Raw genomic sequence first — 16973 nt, 5'->3', positions numbered from 1 at the left:
CCCCTGGATGCCTGGGAAGGGAGTGAACAGCTGGCTTGGACCCCAGGGTCAAAAGCCTGTCTTTTTGAAGGACCTCGGGCCCAACAGGTGAGGCTGAAACCAGGCAGAAAGGAGGTAGGCTGAGCTAGGCACAGGGGAAACCAGGACCTCTGAAAGTCCTGTCTGGCTCCCAGGAGAGGGCAAGCTAGCAACTGAGCTTTCCAGACATGCGCTGGTGACAGGAGGGAGCACACCTACGTGGCTTTGGGTTCCTTTTCACCTGTAATTTGCAGCTACGATCAGGAGCCAGCAGTGGCTGTGTCCCTTCCTTACTTCTTGTTCCTGGCTCTTTCCTGGGGTCTGGACTAACCAAATGAGTCTCAGCACTCCTTCAGTGTAGATGTCAGGAAGAATCTCCAGGTGAAACGGAGATTCTGGCTTCGGGGTAGAATGTGCAGAGGTCAGTTGTAAACAGGGTAGTTACACCTTTGTCCTGAGCCTTCCAAAGTCCACATCTTGCAGAAGGCCCACCTATACCTGTGAGGGAGCACGGCTGCAGTGACTGCTTACCAGGTACGCTTGTCCTCCAGGTTGCAGCCTTAGAGTGATCTGGAGACCTCCTAGGGCCCTGTTTATCTTAGAAGTTATTAGGGTGGGGAGTGGAAGACCACACAAATAAGCTACCTGCTGCTTGCCTACGATGAGACCTTGCCCCCCCCACCCCCACCCCGGGTCTTTATCCTCTGTGGGGTGTGACCTCAGCAGTGCACAGCCAGCATGGGGGTTGGAGGAACTGAGCACGGGCAGAGCTGTGTGGTTTGGTTTTCCTCTTCCCCAACCCCATCAGTCCTGGGCTGGCTGCCCGCTCTTTTCCCCACAGAGCTGGGTTTCCCTGGGGACCAATGGCTTGGCCTAGCCCCATACCCACAGCCCCCTCCTGACCACAACTCACGCTAGAAGGAGGGCCAGACCCTCCTGGACCCTGGCCCTCCCTGCCCTGCCGTCCAAAACCCAATAGTCTCTCTCCATTGCTGAGCTAGGAGCAAGGAGCAATGACTCCCTCAAAAGGAGGTAGGTAGCTAGGGGTTGCTAGTCAGGGTAGTGGCCAAGGCTGGGGCAAGACCCTTGTCACTCCCATTGGAGGAAGGAGGACCCTGGTTCCTAGGGTTTGGCACAGACTTGGATGTCTTCCCTAGGGAAATGGAGAGTCCAAAGTCTCTCCTGGGGAAGAAAGGGAAGTCTGGGGCGGGCCAGAGTCTCTGCAGCTGCAGGGGACATGGAGAATGGCAGACAGACACTAGGGCACAGAGGGTCTCGGTTCCTATGCCTGGAAGCCTCAAAGGGAGACAGATGCTATCCAGAGTACATACAAGTTCTGAGCTCCCCATATAGAACTCTTACAGGACCCCCCCCCACACACACACCTCTCAAGATGCTGCCAATTCCACCCACTCCTTTGTCAGTGTCCACACCTGTACCAGTATTCCATCTCCCCTGCAGGTCCTGAAGCTGTCCAGCTGACATGGCAGCTCCAGCATCTCTGAAGACCAAAGGGGGTCCAGTCCTGCAGGGGACTTCATAGACCTTGGACAGCTGGACAGCCTGCCATCTGTGCTCCCGCTAGCCAGGCCAGATCTCAGGCCGTTCACCATGGGTGGCTGCTTCTCCAAGCCCAAGCCAGGTACCTCCCCCTCTCTGACAACCTCCCCCTCCCTCTCTGCACTCCACCAACCTCCAAAGTAGGTCAGGCTAGGCAGGAGCCCAGAATGTTAATGCACTGTAGGCAAGAGGGGTGAAGGCCTAGGAAGGCTCCCCAGGGCTCTCCCATAGCAGCTCCTCTTTATTTGGGGCTTTGTGTGTTAGTGGTGGGGACAACAGCTGATCCCTCTTAGAAAGTTGGGTCTAGAAGGTAGAGAAAGGGCTACTTCTTCCACTGCAGGAGAGGAGAGGCTCCAGAGATGTTCTCAGGCTGCAGGGTGACCTCTTTGAGACTCAGTTTCCCTCTACAAAATGGACCTGGACACTGACCTCTTAGAGACTGTCAGGGTATGACAGGCAGGTCTCTTTACCTCTTCTCATCACTGTATGCTATCGGATGTCATCTCTGGGCCTTATCTCCTTTTTGTTTTTGTGTTTTTGAGACAGGGTCTCACTGTATAGACCAGGCTGGTCTGGTCTCAGACTCACAAAGATCCTACTGCCTGTGACTTGCAAGTGCTAGGATTACAGATGTCTACTATCATGCCCCTCTGTCCTCTCCATTTATATAGGAATTCTGGCCCTACCTAGCCCTAGAAGCTCCAGTCAGACGTAGGCTCATCCCAAAGCACGAGAGAACTTGGGATCTGCCCTGCCATCGAACTACTGTCTTTAGGTTTGTCCCCCAATCCACACATTCTTTCTTCCCTAGTCATATTAGCCAGGAAGCAGGACCTGTAGCCATGACAGGGTGCAGAAACCAAGGGCTTCAGCGTGCAGTGTTCCACCCACTCCTACCCAGCTTGCCCTGGCTGGCGCACTCTGCCAGCTTGCATAGCTCTCCTTACCTGATACCCATCAGCTCGGTTACCTTGGGACTCAGACAGCTTTTCTCAGAAGACTTGGGGGAGGGAACAGAGCTGTGACCCACTGGTGTGGTGGTGGGGACAACCCTTCCTTGCCTGAGTCTGGGCCAGGTCCCTCAGCCTCTGCCACAGGTACCCACTGTCTTTGTCTCTCTCTCCTTCTCAGAGTGGACAGGGATGTGCCAGCAAGATTCCACGTCAGTTGCATACTGGGTACCTGTGGGACTTCTTGGTTGGTAGGAGACCAAAGAAACCAGATATCATCTGCAGTTTCTTTTAAATAACCCCACAGAGCTGCCTAAGCAGGGACCCCTGACTCTTGCACTTCAGATCTAGAGCTAGCCATTGTCCCCTGACCCGTCCCTTGTCTATTGTTTTGTTTTTGTGATTTTTTTTTAAAAACAAGATTTCATATAGCCCAGGCTGGCCTCAAACTGATTATGGAGTTGAGGATGACCTTGAACTTGTGATCTTCTTACCTCCACCTCCTTCATTCTGGAAATACAGGAGTGAACCATTAACTATTCATTTTTATTTAGTACTAGGTACAGAACTCAGAGCTTTGGGAATGCTGGGCAAACACTCTACAAACTAACCTATAGCTGTAGTTCCTTTTTTATTTTTTAAACTTATTTTTATTACTTTAAATTGTGTATGTATGTATGTGTGTGCACATGGTGCAGGTGCATGGGTGTGCACACAGTGCAGGTGCATGGGTGTGCACACGGTGCAGGTGCATGGATGTGCACACAGTGCAGGTGCATGGGTGTGCACACAGTGCAGGTGCATGGGTGTGCTGTCACAGTGCAGGTGCATGGGTGTGCACACGGTGCAGGTGCATGGGTGTGCCATGGTGCATGTGCATCGGTATGCACACGGTGCAGGTGCATGGGTGTGCTGTCACAGTGCAGGTGCATGGGTGTGCTGTCACAGTGCAGGTGCATGGGTGTGCACACGGTGCAGGTGCATGGGTGTGCACACAGTGCAGGTGCATGGGTGTGCACACAGTGCAGGTACATGCAGGTGTCAGAAGAGTCAGACCCCCTTGGAGGAGGGTTATAGGCTATTGTGAGTAACCTGATTTGGGTGCTGGATCTCAAACTGGAAGAACAGTATGTGCTCCAGCTTGGGGTTTGTTTTGTTGTATTTGTTTGTTTGCTTGCTTTTTTAAAAGATTGTTTATTATTTATTTATTTAGGATTTTCAGGACAGGGTTTCTCTGTGTAGCCCTGGCTATCCTGGAACTTGCTTTGTAGACCAGGCTGGCCTCAAACTCAGAGATCTGTCTCTGTCTCCTAAATGCTGGGATTAAAGGCATACACCATCATGCCAGGCTTCAGATTTATTTATTTTTATTTTATGTTTTATTGTTTTTTGAGGCAGGATTTCTCTGTGTATCCCTGGCTGTCCTAGAACTCACTCTGTAGACCAGACTGGCCTCAAACTCAGAGATCTGTCTGCTTCTGCCTTCTGACTACTAGGGTTAAAGTGCCACCACTGCCTGGCTATTTTTATTTTATGTGTGAGTGTTTTTTTGTTTTGTTTTGTTTTTCAAGACAGGGTTTCTCTGTATTGTTTTGCAGCCTGGAACTTGCCCGGTAGACCAGGCTGACCTCGAACTCATGGAGATCTGCCTGTCTCTGCCTCCCGAGTGCTGGGATTAAAGGCATGCACCACCACCAATGCCTGGCATGTGTGAGTGTTTTGCCTGTATGTAGTAAGTGCATAGCATGTGTGCAGTGCCTGTGGAGGCCAGAAGAGTGCATCCCATCTCCTGAAACTGGAATTACTTATGGTTAGTCGTAAGGCATGGTGTGGGTGCTGGAATCAAACCTGGGTCCTCTGCAAAAGCAGCAAACACTCTTGGCCTCTGAGCCATACTCACACCCCGCCCCCAGTTTCAAAAAGAAAAAAAGAAAAAAAGAGTTCTACTATGTAGCCCTAAATGACCAGGCCAGCTTTGGAAATTCTGTGGCCTCCCACAGGCAGGGATTACACAGGCCTTAGCCATCACACCCAGTTTATGTTTTTAAAACTTTGTGTTTTAAGGGAGGAGAGATTTATTTTGGCTTACAACTTGAGGAGACACATTGTGTCTTGGTAAAGGCCTGGCTGCGGGTTGCTTTGTGGTGGTGGGAACCTTCAGGAGCAGACTATATCTTTGTCTTTCCCTCTCTCCAGAACGTTACTGTGTTGCTCTGGCTGGTCTCTTCTTACTACTCAGAGGCAATGTTAAAACTTGGGCTTTTTAACCTCCTACCTGTGTGACCAGGGGCTGATTGCCCCTCTCTGGTCCTCCATGTCCTCATATAGAAAGCGGGAGTGGGGTGGCTGTGCCTGCCTCTGACCCTGGCATGCAAGAAGCACTTGCAGGGGTGACTTTTTTCTTCCTCTCTGAGGTGGATTCTGGGTTGCAGCAGCAGGCTCAGGCCCCGGCTCCAGGCAGGGGTGAGGCTCAGGAAGTTTCAGGATATGGGCATGAGGGTGGGACATGGGTTTCAGCTGAGATCAGAGGAGCCTATGATGAGAGCAGGACAAGTAGAAAACCTCTGTGTAAATTCTGCCCTCTCTGCTGCTCTTCAAGGCTATATCTTCCTGTTGTCAACATTGGCCTCCTGAGTCCCATGTGTTGTGTTCTGGAAGGTCTTTGTTTTTGAGACGGGGCCTCTCAGTGTAGCTCTGGCTGGCCTGGAACTCACTCTGTAGACTATGCTGGCTTTGAATTCATGGAGATCTACCTGCCTTTGCCTCCCAAGAGCTGGGATTAAAGGTGCTCAGCGTCATGTCTGGCAGGCCTTTCTTCTTTCTAAGACTTTAAGCCAGTTGCTTACCTAAATCAGAACTGGTAGAAGATGGCCTGAGGCAATGGCTCAGTAAATAAGGGACCTACCACACAAGCATCAGGACCTGGGTTTGGATCTCCAGGACCCACAGGAAAACCAGGGGTGGTGGTATGCACCTGTAACCCTAGTATTGGGGGTGGGAGGAGACAGGCATGTAGCCAAGTAGCCAGTCACTGAGGTCTGTGTTCAGTGGGAGAGGCTGTGTCAAAAGGAGAGAGGAGGAGAAATGGAAAGCAGTAGAGAAAAACTCCTGCCACAAGCTGCTGAACTTCATGTTTACACACAGATAGGCATGTGTGCATCCCCCAATATTCCCTAAAACATACCCACATACATCTTGATCCCCCTCTACATGCTATTAAAAAATACAAATAAAAATAAGAACACAATTCTCTTGATCTGGCTATCTATCTGCCTTTTAGTAGGCTTTTGCTTTTTACCATGGTTGCCAGGAAGCTCAGAGCTAGTTGACACATCTCAATTACCAGGGCTCATATGGGTAGCTCAGTAGTAGAGTGACTGTTGAACATGTGAATGGCCCTGGGTTCAGTGCTTAGCACAAAAACCAAATCAAGCCAAATTAAAAAACAAAACAAAACAAAACAAAAAAACCTGAAAATACTACTTCACAGTTTCAAAACTGGAACTCTTGTTCTGCTTAGATACATGGTCAGCAAATAGGTAGATGCTCTTCGGTCCTCCCTACCCCATTTTTGAAGCATGGTAACCCAGGCTGACCTAGAGTTCACTATGGAGCTCCAAGCTCATGACAGTTCTCTACCTCAGGCTCCCAAGTGCTGCAATTACAAGTGTTACTATTCCTGACAGTTTGTCACTCCCCTGTGACGCTAGACACAGAGCTAAGTGTGGCTCCATCGATGGTTTCTACCATAGCCCGATCTCTCATTTTGTGACTCAAGTGTCTTGAGGCCCACGAGGCAATGACGGTGTCTGGGGGGCTGATGGGATCATGGATTGACCCAGCTTTGTGGGTAAGCAGTGTCCTCCACCTAGCCTTCCTTCTGCTGCTTCTCCTGACTTTAACGACTCCCCAGGAAAACATCAGGGAGCATGCCTTGAAGCTTTCTGGAAGGAGGAGAGACTAACAGCTTGACTTGGAGGCTCTCTGTGCCCCTGCCCTGCTGTTCCTGTGGCTCCCACAGCTCTCACCACTGATGTCAGCTGAGCCTGACATATTTTTCTTCTTAATTCTTCCAAAAACATTCTAACACCATTACATAAAGTGTGTTAGTCCCCACCCCCACATGACGGCCTCCACAGTGTGGCTGTGTCCTCTCCACCATGCCCAGTCAAGGAGCTGCTGTTTGCCTTTGTCCCCTGCAATAGCTGGGCCTGAGTGGGAGGCTGGGTTGCCTAGCTGTGGAGGGAGACTTGGCCCAGCATGGAAGGATCAAGGACCCATGCAGGACCTACAGAGCCAGAGGATGCAAGGACTGGAATTGTACCTAAGTGTGAGCTAGCCACTGTTGGAGGGAGGGGGTCCAGGGCCACTGTTGGAGGGAGGGGGTCCAGGGTCACTGTTGGAGGGAGGGGGTCCAGGGCCACTGTTGGAGGGAGGGGGTCCAGGGCAGCAACAAGTGCAGATATGGGCCAGCAGGTGTGACTCAGGAGCCAGGCTGGTCCTTGTAGCCTTTGTTTCTGCAGAGTGAAGTCTAAGGTGAAGGAGTTCAGAGGTAAAAGCAGGAGAGAGGCTTTGATGTCTGGGGGGATGGGGAGAGGGGCCACCTGCTCCCACAATAGCCCATGCTGTGCCAGGGGCTTAGCTTCCTCCTCCTCAGCCTCCTCCCTAAGGTAGCAGCCCAGGAGACCGGATTATGGCTGCTCAAAATTCTGTTTATTGTTCCCTTCTAATTAAAAAAAAAAAATACCCCAGGCATGTCATGGGGATTTTGGGAAATGCATAAAAGTTCAAAGAAGAAAATGTCAGTCTACAGATACCTACTCCTGCTCTCCTGGAGTAGGCCCAGGACACTGTACAGGCTCTGTGTGGTAGCCATGGGCCTGCCTCTGTGCTGCCCATTTGCACCCTCAGTGGTTTCACTGTCAGGGCTCCAGACCCTATACACAGAGACATCAACTAGTTGGGCTTTGGTAAATGCTGCATGACTCCCAAACTGACAGATACAGCTATATTAAGAAGTTGAAAGGCAGCTGGGTGTGGTGGCACACACCTTTGATCCCAGCACTCGGGAGGCAGAGGCAGGCAGATCTCTGTGAGTTCGAGGCCAGCCTGGTCTACAGATAGAGTTGCAGGACAGCCAGAGCTGTAACACAGAGAAACCCTGTCTTGAAAGCAAAACAAAAATTCCTGACCCTATTGTCTCTACCTTCTAGGTATGGGTATCACAGGTATACACTTCTATGTCTTGTTCTGGCTTTCAAAATATGAATTTATTGTTATTATTGCTATTGCTGCAGTTCTGAGGACAGAATCTTGAGCCTATGTTTCACATGCTCTGGGCCACTGCACAATAGACACCATTTTCCTTCTAGATTTATTTTTGCTGTTTTCTGTGGAGGAGTGTTTTGCCTACGTGTTCATCTGCATTGTATTTGTGCTTGGTGCCCAAGGAGGTGGTGAGCCTCCATGTGGGTGCTGGGAATTGAACTTGGTTCCTATGCAACAAGAAGTACTCTTAACCACTGAGCCAACTCTCCAGCCCTAGACAGTCATTTTTATTTTATTTTTAATTTTGAAAAGAAATCAACTTTTCAAGCTTGAGTAGGCAGAGCCTGCCTGTGATTGTACCACTTGGGAGTTGAAGTAGGAGGATTTACTATATAAGACCATCTAAAAAACAAAACCCCCAAACAGTAAAACATATTCAAAGCTGATGGGAAAGTTCCAAGGACAGTGATTCTTGTCTCCCCCTTCTCGCTTTCTGACATAGGGTCTCACTTTGTTCTCTAGGCTGGTCTGGGACTTGTGAAAGTCCTGCTCAGCCTCTGGAGGGCTGTCAGGACAAGTGTGAGTGAGCCACTATGCCCAGAGGAACTCGGTTTCCTCTTGCCCAGATACACTAAATGTGAACTGAGCTGCAAGTATGTCTCCAAGCAGGGACACCGTCTTTGTCCATCATTAGATAGATAGGTGGAGGTTTTTTCCTTCATACATTTCTAGAGAAAATGGCTCCAGTATGAAGAGCTGTGTTCTGTGAATCCTTCTGTGACTGTCATTGGGAAAATAAAGGTTTCTGGGTTAACTATAGCCCAGTGGTAGAGTAATGGCCTGGCCTGAGGCAGGCCCTGGGTTCTTCAACAAGAAGAAAACATGCAAAAGTGAACTGAAGTCAGCTACCTCTTGCTGGCCTCTACCTTGCCTGTAGAGTGAGAACAGAGCTGGTTCGGTCCTAACTGGCTCATGGCTGCTTTGTCCACAGTGGAACTCAAGATTGAAGTGGTGTTGCCTGAGAAAGAGCGGGGCAAGGAGGAGCTGTCAGCCAGCGGAAAGGGCAGCCCCCGGGCTTACCAAGGCAACGGCACAGCACGCCACTTCCATGCTGAAGAGCGTCTGCCCACCCCACAGCCCTACCCCAGCCCTCAGGACTGTGTGGAGGCTACTGTCTGCCATGTCAAGGACCTCGAGAATGGCCAGTGGGTGCTGGGCTTTGAGGGTGGTGGTAGGGCCTGAGGTGGAGGGTATGGGGAAACCACACATGGAGGGTTGGGCTGAGGAAGTGGTCTAAAATGGGCTGAGACTCCCTGGGAGCAGCCTTTGTGCTCCAGCTGCTCTGGGCTTCCCAAAGACTGGACGCTGGGAGGAGGTGCTTGCAGGAGGATGTGACTGGCTTCTGGCTTGACCTCTAACTGAACGCAGCCCCTCTCCCCAGGATGCGGGAAGTGGAGCTGGGCTGGGGAAAGGTGTTGCTGTTGAAGGACAATGGGGAATTCCATGCCCTGGGCCATAAATGTCCTCACTATGGAGCACCCCTGGTGAAAGGTGAGAAAGCGTGGGGTATACATGGGAGGTGGGATACAACCATCTATGCCAATATAGGGATTCCAGCAGGCCCCAGGGTCCTCATCTGTTTGTGGGGTCTCCTGGGTTGGGGAGAGGTCCAGCAGGATCCCAGTCCAGTAGGAGCCCTAGAGAGCAGTCTCTGGGCATGACTCTAGCCTGGTACCCATTTGCCTCTCCTAGGTGTACTGTCTCGGGGCCGTGTGCGCTGCCCCTGGCATGGGGCCTGCTTCAATATCAGTACTGGGGACTTAGAAGACTTCCCAGGCCTGGACAGTCTGCATAAGTTCCAGGTATGTTGGAAGTTTGTGGTGTGGAGACATGACTAAAGCATCTCAGAGTTTGATGCTGATGCTGTCTGCCTTCACAGGTGAAGATTGAGAAGGAGAAGGTGACTGTCCGGGCAAGCAAGCAGGTACCAGGGTGACTCACTAAGGCCCAGGTTTGAGTGGAAGGGTTTGGAGCAGGTTGGGAGGATATCTTGGCTAGAGAAGAGCATGTTCCAAAGCCCTGTGGTGGAAGGGAGCCTGGCGTGGGAGGGAATGAGGGATTGCAGGGTAAGATGAGGCTGGGCTGGAACCTCAGCAGCCAAGCTCCCAGCTGCCCTTCCCCCTCCCACCACTCCCAGGCCCTGCAGCTGCAGCGAAGGACAAAGGTGATGGCCAAGTGTATATCTCCAAGTGCTGGCCACAGCAGTAGCACCAATGTGCTCATAGTGGGTGCAGGTTGGTGTTGGGGATAATGAAGGAAAGGGGAAGCTTGGAGGGTGGGAGAGACTTTGGCCTTGGTCTATGGTCCTGTCCCTCAGGTGCTGCTGGCCTGGTGTGTGCCGAGACACTGAGGCAAGAGGGCTTCTCAGACCGGATCGTCCTTTGCACCCTGGATCGACATCTGCCCTATGACCGGGCCAAGCTCAGCAAGGTGGGAATGGGGGCAGTACATGGCTCCTTATTCCTCCAGGTCCCTGTCACATCCACGAGGAGCCTTGCCTGCCACGAATTGAAGGTCTAGCTAACTGTTTTCTCCAGTCTCCCAGTCTTGTCTGTGGTGCTTCCAAAGAGATCTGGGTTTGTTGAGTTCTGTCCTGTAGCCCCCCCCCCCCCAGTGCAACCCAGAGTGGCCTCACCTTCCCTGGGTTCTGTGTCCTCTACAGTAAGATGTAACATAACTTTCATCTTAGCGCTTGGGAGGCAGAGACAGGTAGATCTCTGTGAGTTTGATTTTTGTAGCTAGTTCCAGGCCAGGCAGAGCTACAATACAAACTGAGACCCTGTCTCAAAAAAAAAAAAAAAAAAAAAAAAAAAAAAGAAAAAGATAAAATGGAATAGTCACCATCTCACCGTCTGGATTTGACTCATGCATGACCCATGTTCCTCAGTCCCTGGATGCACAACCAGAACAGCTGGCCCTAAGGCCCAAGGAATTCTTCCGGGCCTATGGCATCGAGATGCTCACTGAAGCCCAGGTATGAGGGGAAGGGTGGAAACAGGCAAAGAAAAATCTTGGCTGGTTGGTGCATGCCTTTAATCCCAGGACTCAGGAGGCAGAGGCAGGTGGATCTCTGTGAGTTCGAGCCCAGCCTAGTCTACAGAGTGAATTTCAGGTTAGCAAGGGCTATACAGAGAAACCCTGTCTTGGAAAAGCAAACAAACAAAAGAGAAGAAAACAGCTTCAAGGGAACCAGAAATGACATGAGGACTTGTGTACCCCTGGGGTGTGAGGGTTGCTCAGCCCTGTGTTCTGACCTGGGACCCAGCACTAAGCCTTCTTCTTGGTGGGGTGGTAGGGGGATGGTCTGATCCCAGATTAGACAAGAGAGCATGGTGGGACTTGGAAGTACAAAGACTGCCCTGAGTTTGCTGCGTAGGAGCCTAACTTCTGGGTTCTGGGGGGTCTTGTGGAACTCAGAAGTGAGCAACAAGGCCCATGCCTGTGCCAAGGGCTCACTCTGCCTACTGGGGGTACAGGTGGTCACAGTGGACGTGAGGAACAAGAAGGTTGTGTTCAAGGATGGCTTCAAGCTGGAGTACAGCAAGCTGTTGCTGGCACCAGGAAGCAGGTAGGAGTATGTCTCCTGCCTTTACCAGACACTAGGCAGCTGGTCATCTGCCAGGATGGGAGACCCTCACTAATACCAGTGGATCTTAGCCCTAAGACCCTGAACTGCAAAGGCAAAGATGTGGAGAATGTGTTCACCATCCGCACACCCGAGGATGCCAATCACGTGCTGCGGCTGGCCCGTGGCCGCAATGCTGTTGTTGTGGGAGCAGGCTTCCTGGGTGAGTGGCTTCAAGGGATGTGTGTAGTGGCTAGCCACCATGGCCAGTCTCCAAAGTGTCCTGGCTCTAGGTGTCAGTGCCAGCCTTGCCACCTCTGCCCACCACCCAGGGATGGAGGTGGCTGCCTATCTAACTGAGAAGGCCCACTCAGTGTCTGTCGTGGAGCTGGAGGAAACACCCTTCCGGAGGTTCCTGGGGGAACGTGTCGGTCGTGCCCTTATGAAGGTGAGTCTGTTCCAGTGTCTGGCCTATGAAGACCCTGATGGACTAGCCTAGTCAGACAGTAGTCTCACCCACTGCCCATGTGCCTGCTTGCTTGTACAGATGTTTGAAAACAACCGTGTGAAGTTCTATATGCAGACAGAGGTGCTGGAGCTTCGGGCTCAGGAGGGCAAGGTGAGCTTCTCTCTGCTGCTGCTGCTGCTCTCTGTGTCTTTCCCTGTGCTCAGGAACTGTGCCCTTTTGCTCACCCACTCCCTCCCCCCAGCTGCAGGAGGTGGTACTGAAGAGCAGCAAGGTTCTTCGGGCAGATGTCTGTGTGGTTGGCATTGGTGAGTAGGTAGACAAGCAGGCGCTAGTGAACAGAACTGTCCATGCACACTCTCAAGTGACCTTGGATCCTTCCTTGAGCCTCAGTTTCCACATCTGTAAAATAGAACTCCAATGGTACCCACTTCACAAGATCATTGGCTTAGCCCAGGCCTCTCACAGAGCAGGTGACTGCTACCGACTGATACATAGGACACAGATGAGCCTCTGATTGGTTCCTATGCCAGCTGACATAGTAGTTTGGGGAGGAGCCATTCTGGAAGATGGCAGCACAGGGTTGGAGAAGCATGGCTTGTGGACCCCCATCAGGAGAGTTCTATAGCACACACTGGGACAGACAGCTCCTGGGGCTAAATGGAAATGCACCCAGCCTGTGGATGGGGGCACAGAGGGTAGGATTCATGAAGATCCCAGGTGGGTAGCATGTGGGTGTTTAATATGGGGCAAGCAGGTGCAGCAGGATGGAGAGCGATGAGGCAGGAGGAAGGTGGGACCAGAGTGAAGATACATGGCTTCTGTCCTGTTAGGTGCAGTGCCTGCCACAGGCTTCCTGAGGCAGAGTGGCATCGGTCTGGATTCCCGAGGTTTCATCCCAGTCAACAAGGTGGGGCTGGATGAAGTGGGCAGGATGCTGGGTGGAGCATGGCTGGGGGTCCATGTGAGCCCCCTATACCACCCCCAGAGCCCTGGTCCTCTCCCCACAGATGATGCAGACCAACATCCCAGGCGTGTTTGCCGCTGGTGATGCCGTCACCTTTCCTCTTGCCTGGAGGAACAATCGGAAAGTGAACATTCCACACTGGCAGATGGCTCATGCCCAGGGTATGGCTATCCCTGAGGCAAGTTGAGGGCTGGAAGGCCATCCCAGGGTCTCAGCCACCTTCCCCATCCCCTAGTTGCTGACCTGGGGTCTTAAGTTCAAGGCTAAGTGATGGCTTGTTCGGCATGCCTCATCCAGTGATCAATCAGTGTACAGAGTGGCCATCTCTATAGATCCCCTTTATGCCATTAAGCTGGGCAAACTGCTTTCCAGTCCCGATTGTCATTTCACTACCCTCTCCTGTTTTGTTATCAAGGTCATATACTTAGCAGAATTCCCCCTTGACCAGCAACCACCACGGAGGGGGAGAAAGGGTTTATTTAGTAGGCTAGCTTCTTACTCAGGGCCTGTCTCTCTTGCACCACTATATCTCTGTGAGCTCAATTGTCTTATGAATCCCTGGAGACAGCTATGTAGCTCACACTCAGTTTTGTTATTTGCTTTTTGTGGAACTGTCTTCCCCAACATTTGGTAGCCACCAGGTTTCCTGAGTCTCATGGACTATGCACAACTGGTCTCATTCCCTAAGATGTAGGTAGTGGTGGCATGTGAATCACTTCAGGGCCTTGTAAAGGATCTCTGCATCTCTAGTCCTGGACAAAGGACTTACCCAATATGTCTACCTTTCCTTTATTCTTCCTTCACCATTATCTGCAGGGCTGATAACAATGGTATCTCTTCAAATTCAAGCTCTAAAGTTGCTGCCGGAGAGTAAGGAACCAAAGGCTACTCCTTGGTCAAATATAATTAGGACTTAGGGCTGTCCAGAGCTTCTTAAATGTATCCAACTATGGGTTGAGGCAGAGCTTCAGAAGTGGAAAGCCACCTGTGCTAACTCTGCAGGCCCTGCACAGGCTGTCACTTTTCCTCTGGCCTTTGTGCTCTAATGCCATCCCTCTCTCCATCTGATGTCTGATTAGCTGTGTAGACAATTGTGACGTAGTTCACAACCCCAGTACAGCTTTCAGATGTACAGCAGATCAAAGAGGAGTAATGTAGGTGGATTTCTGGGGCCAAGTGTTCCCTCTGTACCTATCAGTTAACTGCATCCAAAGGTGGGCTATTGGCTGACCATGATGCCTGTGGGGGGAGTCCTGGACACCAACTGTACCTGTCATGGGTCCCCAGAGGGGGCTGAAGGCAGTGTTGGGGTGGTGAGGGGAAGGGATGGGCTCTAACCACCCTGGGTCTTTCAGGGCGGGTAGCAGCTCAGAACATGCTGGCACAGGAGGCAGAGATCAACACAGTGCCCTATCTGTGGACTGCCATGTTTGGCAAGAGCCTCCGCTATGCGGGTAACTAAAAGCCTGTAGGGTAGCTAAAAGCCCATCGTGGGGATGGGGACTTTGACCTACAGCAGTTAGAGGTTAGAGCCTGAAGGCACTTGGGGATCAAGTGTGGAGGTTGGATCCAAAAAGAACTAAGAATCTGCAAACAAGCTGGCTTAGTGCAGGTGTGGTTGTGTGAAGGCTAAAACAGGAAGATCAGGAATTTGGGGCTAATTTGGTGGTGGGGTGGTGGGCTAGGAACTGTTGAGGAGAAGAGGGGTGGTGAGATTGCTCAGTGGGTAGGGCTCTGCTAACATGTTCATGATCTGAGTTTGTTTCCCAGGCCTGCATAGTGTAAGGAGAGAATCAATTCCTGCAAGCTGCCCTCTGACCTACACACACACACACACACACACACACACACACACACACACACACACACACACAAACACAGAGTAGGAGCCAATGATGGCAAATGCCTTAGGCCAAGCACTCAGGAGGCCATGGCAGGCAGATCTCTGAGTTTGAGGCCAGCCTGATCTACAGAGTGAGCTCTATCCAATACAGGGCTGCACAGAGAAACCCTGTCTGGAAAAACCAAGACAGAGATAGAAGGTGGGGGTTGTTTAGGCAGGAGTTAGGAGGGCAGGGTAGGGAGCCTGTAAAGACTCTGTAGATCCTCCCCCAATTCACATGGGCGCCCTCCCACAGGCTACGGAGAAGGCTTCGACGATGTGATCATTCAAGGGGATCTGGAGGAGCTGAAGTTTGTGGCTTTTTACACCAAGTGAGAGAAATGGGATACAATGGGAAACAGTGGGAGTGCATTGGGAATGGATGCTCAGTAGAAGCAAAGCAGGGTCGGGGGGAGGGGGGCTTGGCTGAGGAGAAGTGAATGCAAAGAGGGGTAGCTGGGCAGGAGGCAGTAACAGTCCTTCCACCGTCAAACAATACTGTGTCTTCTGATTTGAGGTAAGTGTTGAAACCAAGGTAGGTGTCTACAACTAGGAAAGGCATGCTAGTAGAGAAAAGGCGATGCTGAGGCCGGGACCATCCCTTCGCCGTGCCAAGGGCTGGAGCTTCCTAGGCCAACTGACAGTTCTGGGACCATTAGAGGGCTGGGTGCTCAGGACATCCTGTTTTCCTGGACAACAGCTTCCCAGCACCTCAGGTGGACAGAAGGGTGTTGGGATCTCCAAGAAGGACCATTTCTAGTGGTCCTCAGGTTCAGGCTCCTTCTCTCTATAGAGGTGATGAAGTGATTGCTGTGGCCAGCATGAACTACGATCCCATCGTATCCAAGGTGGCTGAAGTGCTGGCCTCAGGTCGAACCATCCGGAAGCGGGAGGTTGAGTGAGTGCCCGTGTGGGAGGTTTGGGGGTGTGTGTGTGTGGGTGTCCTGGGTAGGATTTACTCAAGCTTCCATGGCAGCCTGTTGCACCCACAGTCCTGTAGAGCTTTTCCCCTCACTTTTAGTTCCCATGGCTCCTGGGTAGGATGGGGGGTGAATTAGCGATTTAGAAGCTGACAAATTGTGATTACAGGAGCAGAAGGAAACAGGTGTGTGCCCCCAGAGAGAAGCCAGTGCTGTGGGATGGAGGCAAAGTCCACTACTTGAGTGAACCCAGCCTGGGACTCCTGACCAATGTGATTTGTGCTAGGCCTAGGAGGGGGAAAACAGTGGTGCTCCCAGATATGCCATACACAGGGATGTGGGAGATAGGACATCTGGGAGGCACTGGACACTAGCCATTCTGTATCCCAGCACAGTGCCAATAAGAGTCCCCTGTGTATAGAGAACTTCCAGGAGCTAGGGACAGGGTAGAGGTGCCTGAGGGGCTGAAGGCTATCTGACAGGGGTAACTCCTAGAGTGGAAACAGGCAAGACCCAGAGTAGACCTCATAAATGACATGCTTTCTTTGGCCTTCTGTTTTTCCCTCTTGCCTTCGCAAAGGCTGTTTATGCTACACAGCAAGTACGTGTGTTCTGTTGACTGTTCTAAGCCTTTTCTTCCCCCAGCCCAATTATCAAATCCTCCTACCCTGCCCAAGTCCACTCCCCTGCTGAGCACCAGGCTTTGACACATAGCAGTCCCCGCTACTGTTTTCATGTTTGTTCATGGCCTGGAGTCGAGAACCTACCCTCTTCTGCCCTGACCCATCACTATTTCGTCCCTGCAGAACCGGTGACATGTCTTGGCTCACAGGGAGAGGATCCTGAGCTCTCATGTGGTGGATTTGGGCAGGCCTCTGGGCACCAAGGTCAGAGACCAAGTCCTGGGGGCCAGTGCCAATCTCCTATTTCCCAGGATACCCCAGGGTGGAATCTGAGTCCTCTCAAGGCTTGCCTTCAACTGTCTGCCTCCCCTCCAAAGAGGCTCCTGCTGTCTCCAGAAGATGGTCCCTCCCAAGGCTCAGCTGTTGTTGACAGCTGGTTTTAGAGGCAGGACAGGCTCTGCCTGTTTCCTCTCTTAGGACTGTCTTCCCAGCAAGAGCCTGTAACATTACCTTAAAATTAAAACACATGTATCTACAGATGTGTGTCCCATTGTAATTGGGCCAGCACTCGAGGGAGAGCCAGGTATGGTGTGACACACCTGCAATAGCAGAGTTTGAGTCCATCCTGAGCTACATGAGATCTTGTTTTTAAAAAGCTTCAGAAGCCAGAGGCAGCTTTTGTATTTGCCCACTT

The 16973-nt window shown here is 51.6% G+C and overlaps 1 protein-coding gene across 1 annotated transcript; it reads left to right on the top strand.

The window, feature by feature from the left end:
• Positions 1-778: 778 nt before the first annotated feature.
• Positions 779-16816, top strand: Aifm3 (apoptosis inducing factor mitochondria associated 3). The gene is made up of 19 exons (XM_035444740.1): positions 779-1660; positions 8788-9001; positions 9238-9347; positions 9549-9658; positions 9736-9780; positions 9994-10090; positions 10174-10286; positions 10744-10830; positions 11333-11424; positions 11514-11644; positions 11754-11869; positions 11969-12040; positions 12132-12195; positions 12721-12797; positions 12898-13015; positions 14210-14308; positions 14993-15068; positions 15530-15634; positions 16463-16816. Exons 1-19 carry the CDS (start codon positions 1630-1632, stop codon positions 16500-16502), a joined length of 1797 nt encoding a protein of 598 aa, XP_035300631.1. The 5' UTR covers positions 779-1629; the 3' UTR covers positions 16503-16816.
• The last annotated feature ends 157 nt before the right edge of the window (positions 16817-16973 follow it).

This window comes from Cricetulus griseus, chromosome 4, assembly GCF_003668045.3.
Source record: "Cricetulus griseus strain 17A/GY chromosome 4, alternate assembly CriGri-PICRH-1.0, whole genome shotgun sequence".
Classification (NCBI taxonomy): domain Eukaryota; kingdom Metazoa; phylum Chordata; class Mammalia; order Rodentia; family Cricetidae; genus Cricetulus; species Cricetulus griseus.
The sequence above is the reverse complement of the archived record's forward strand: the minus strand, read 5'-3'. Positions and strand labels throughout refer to the sequence as shown.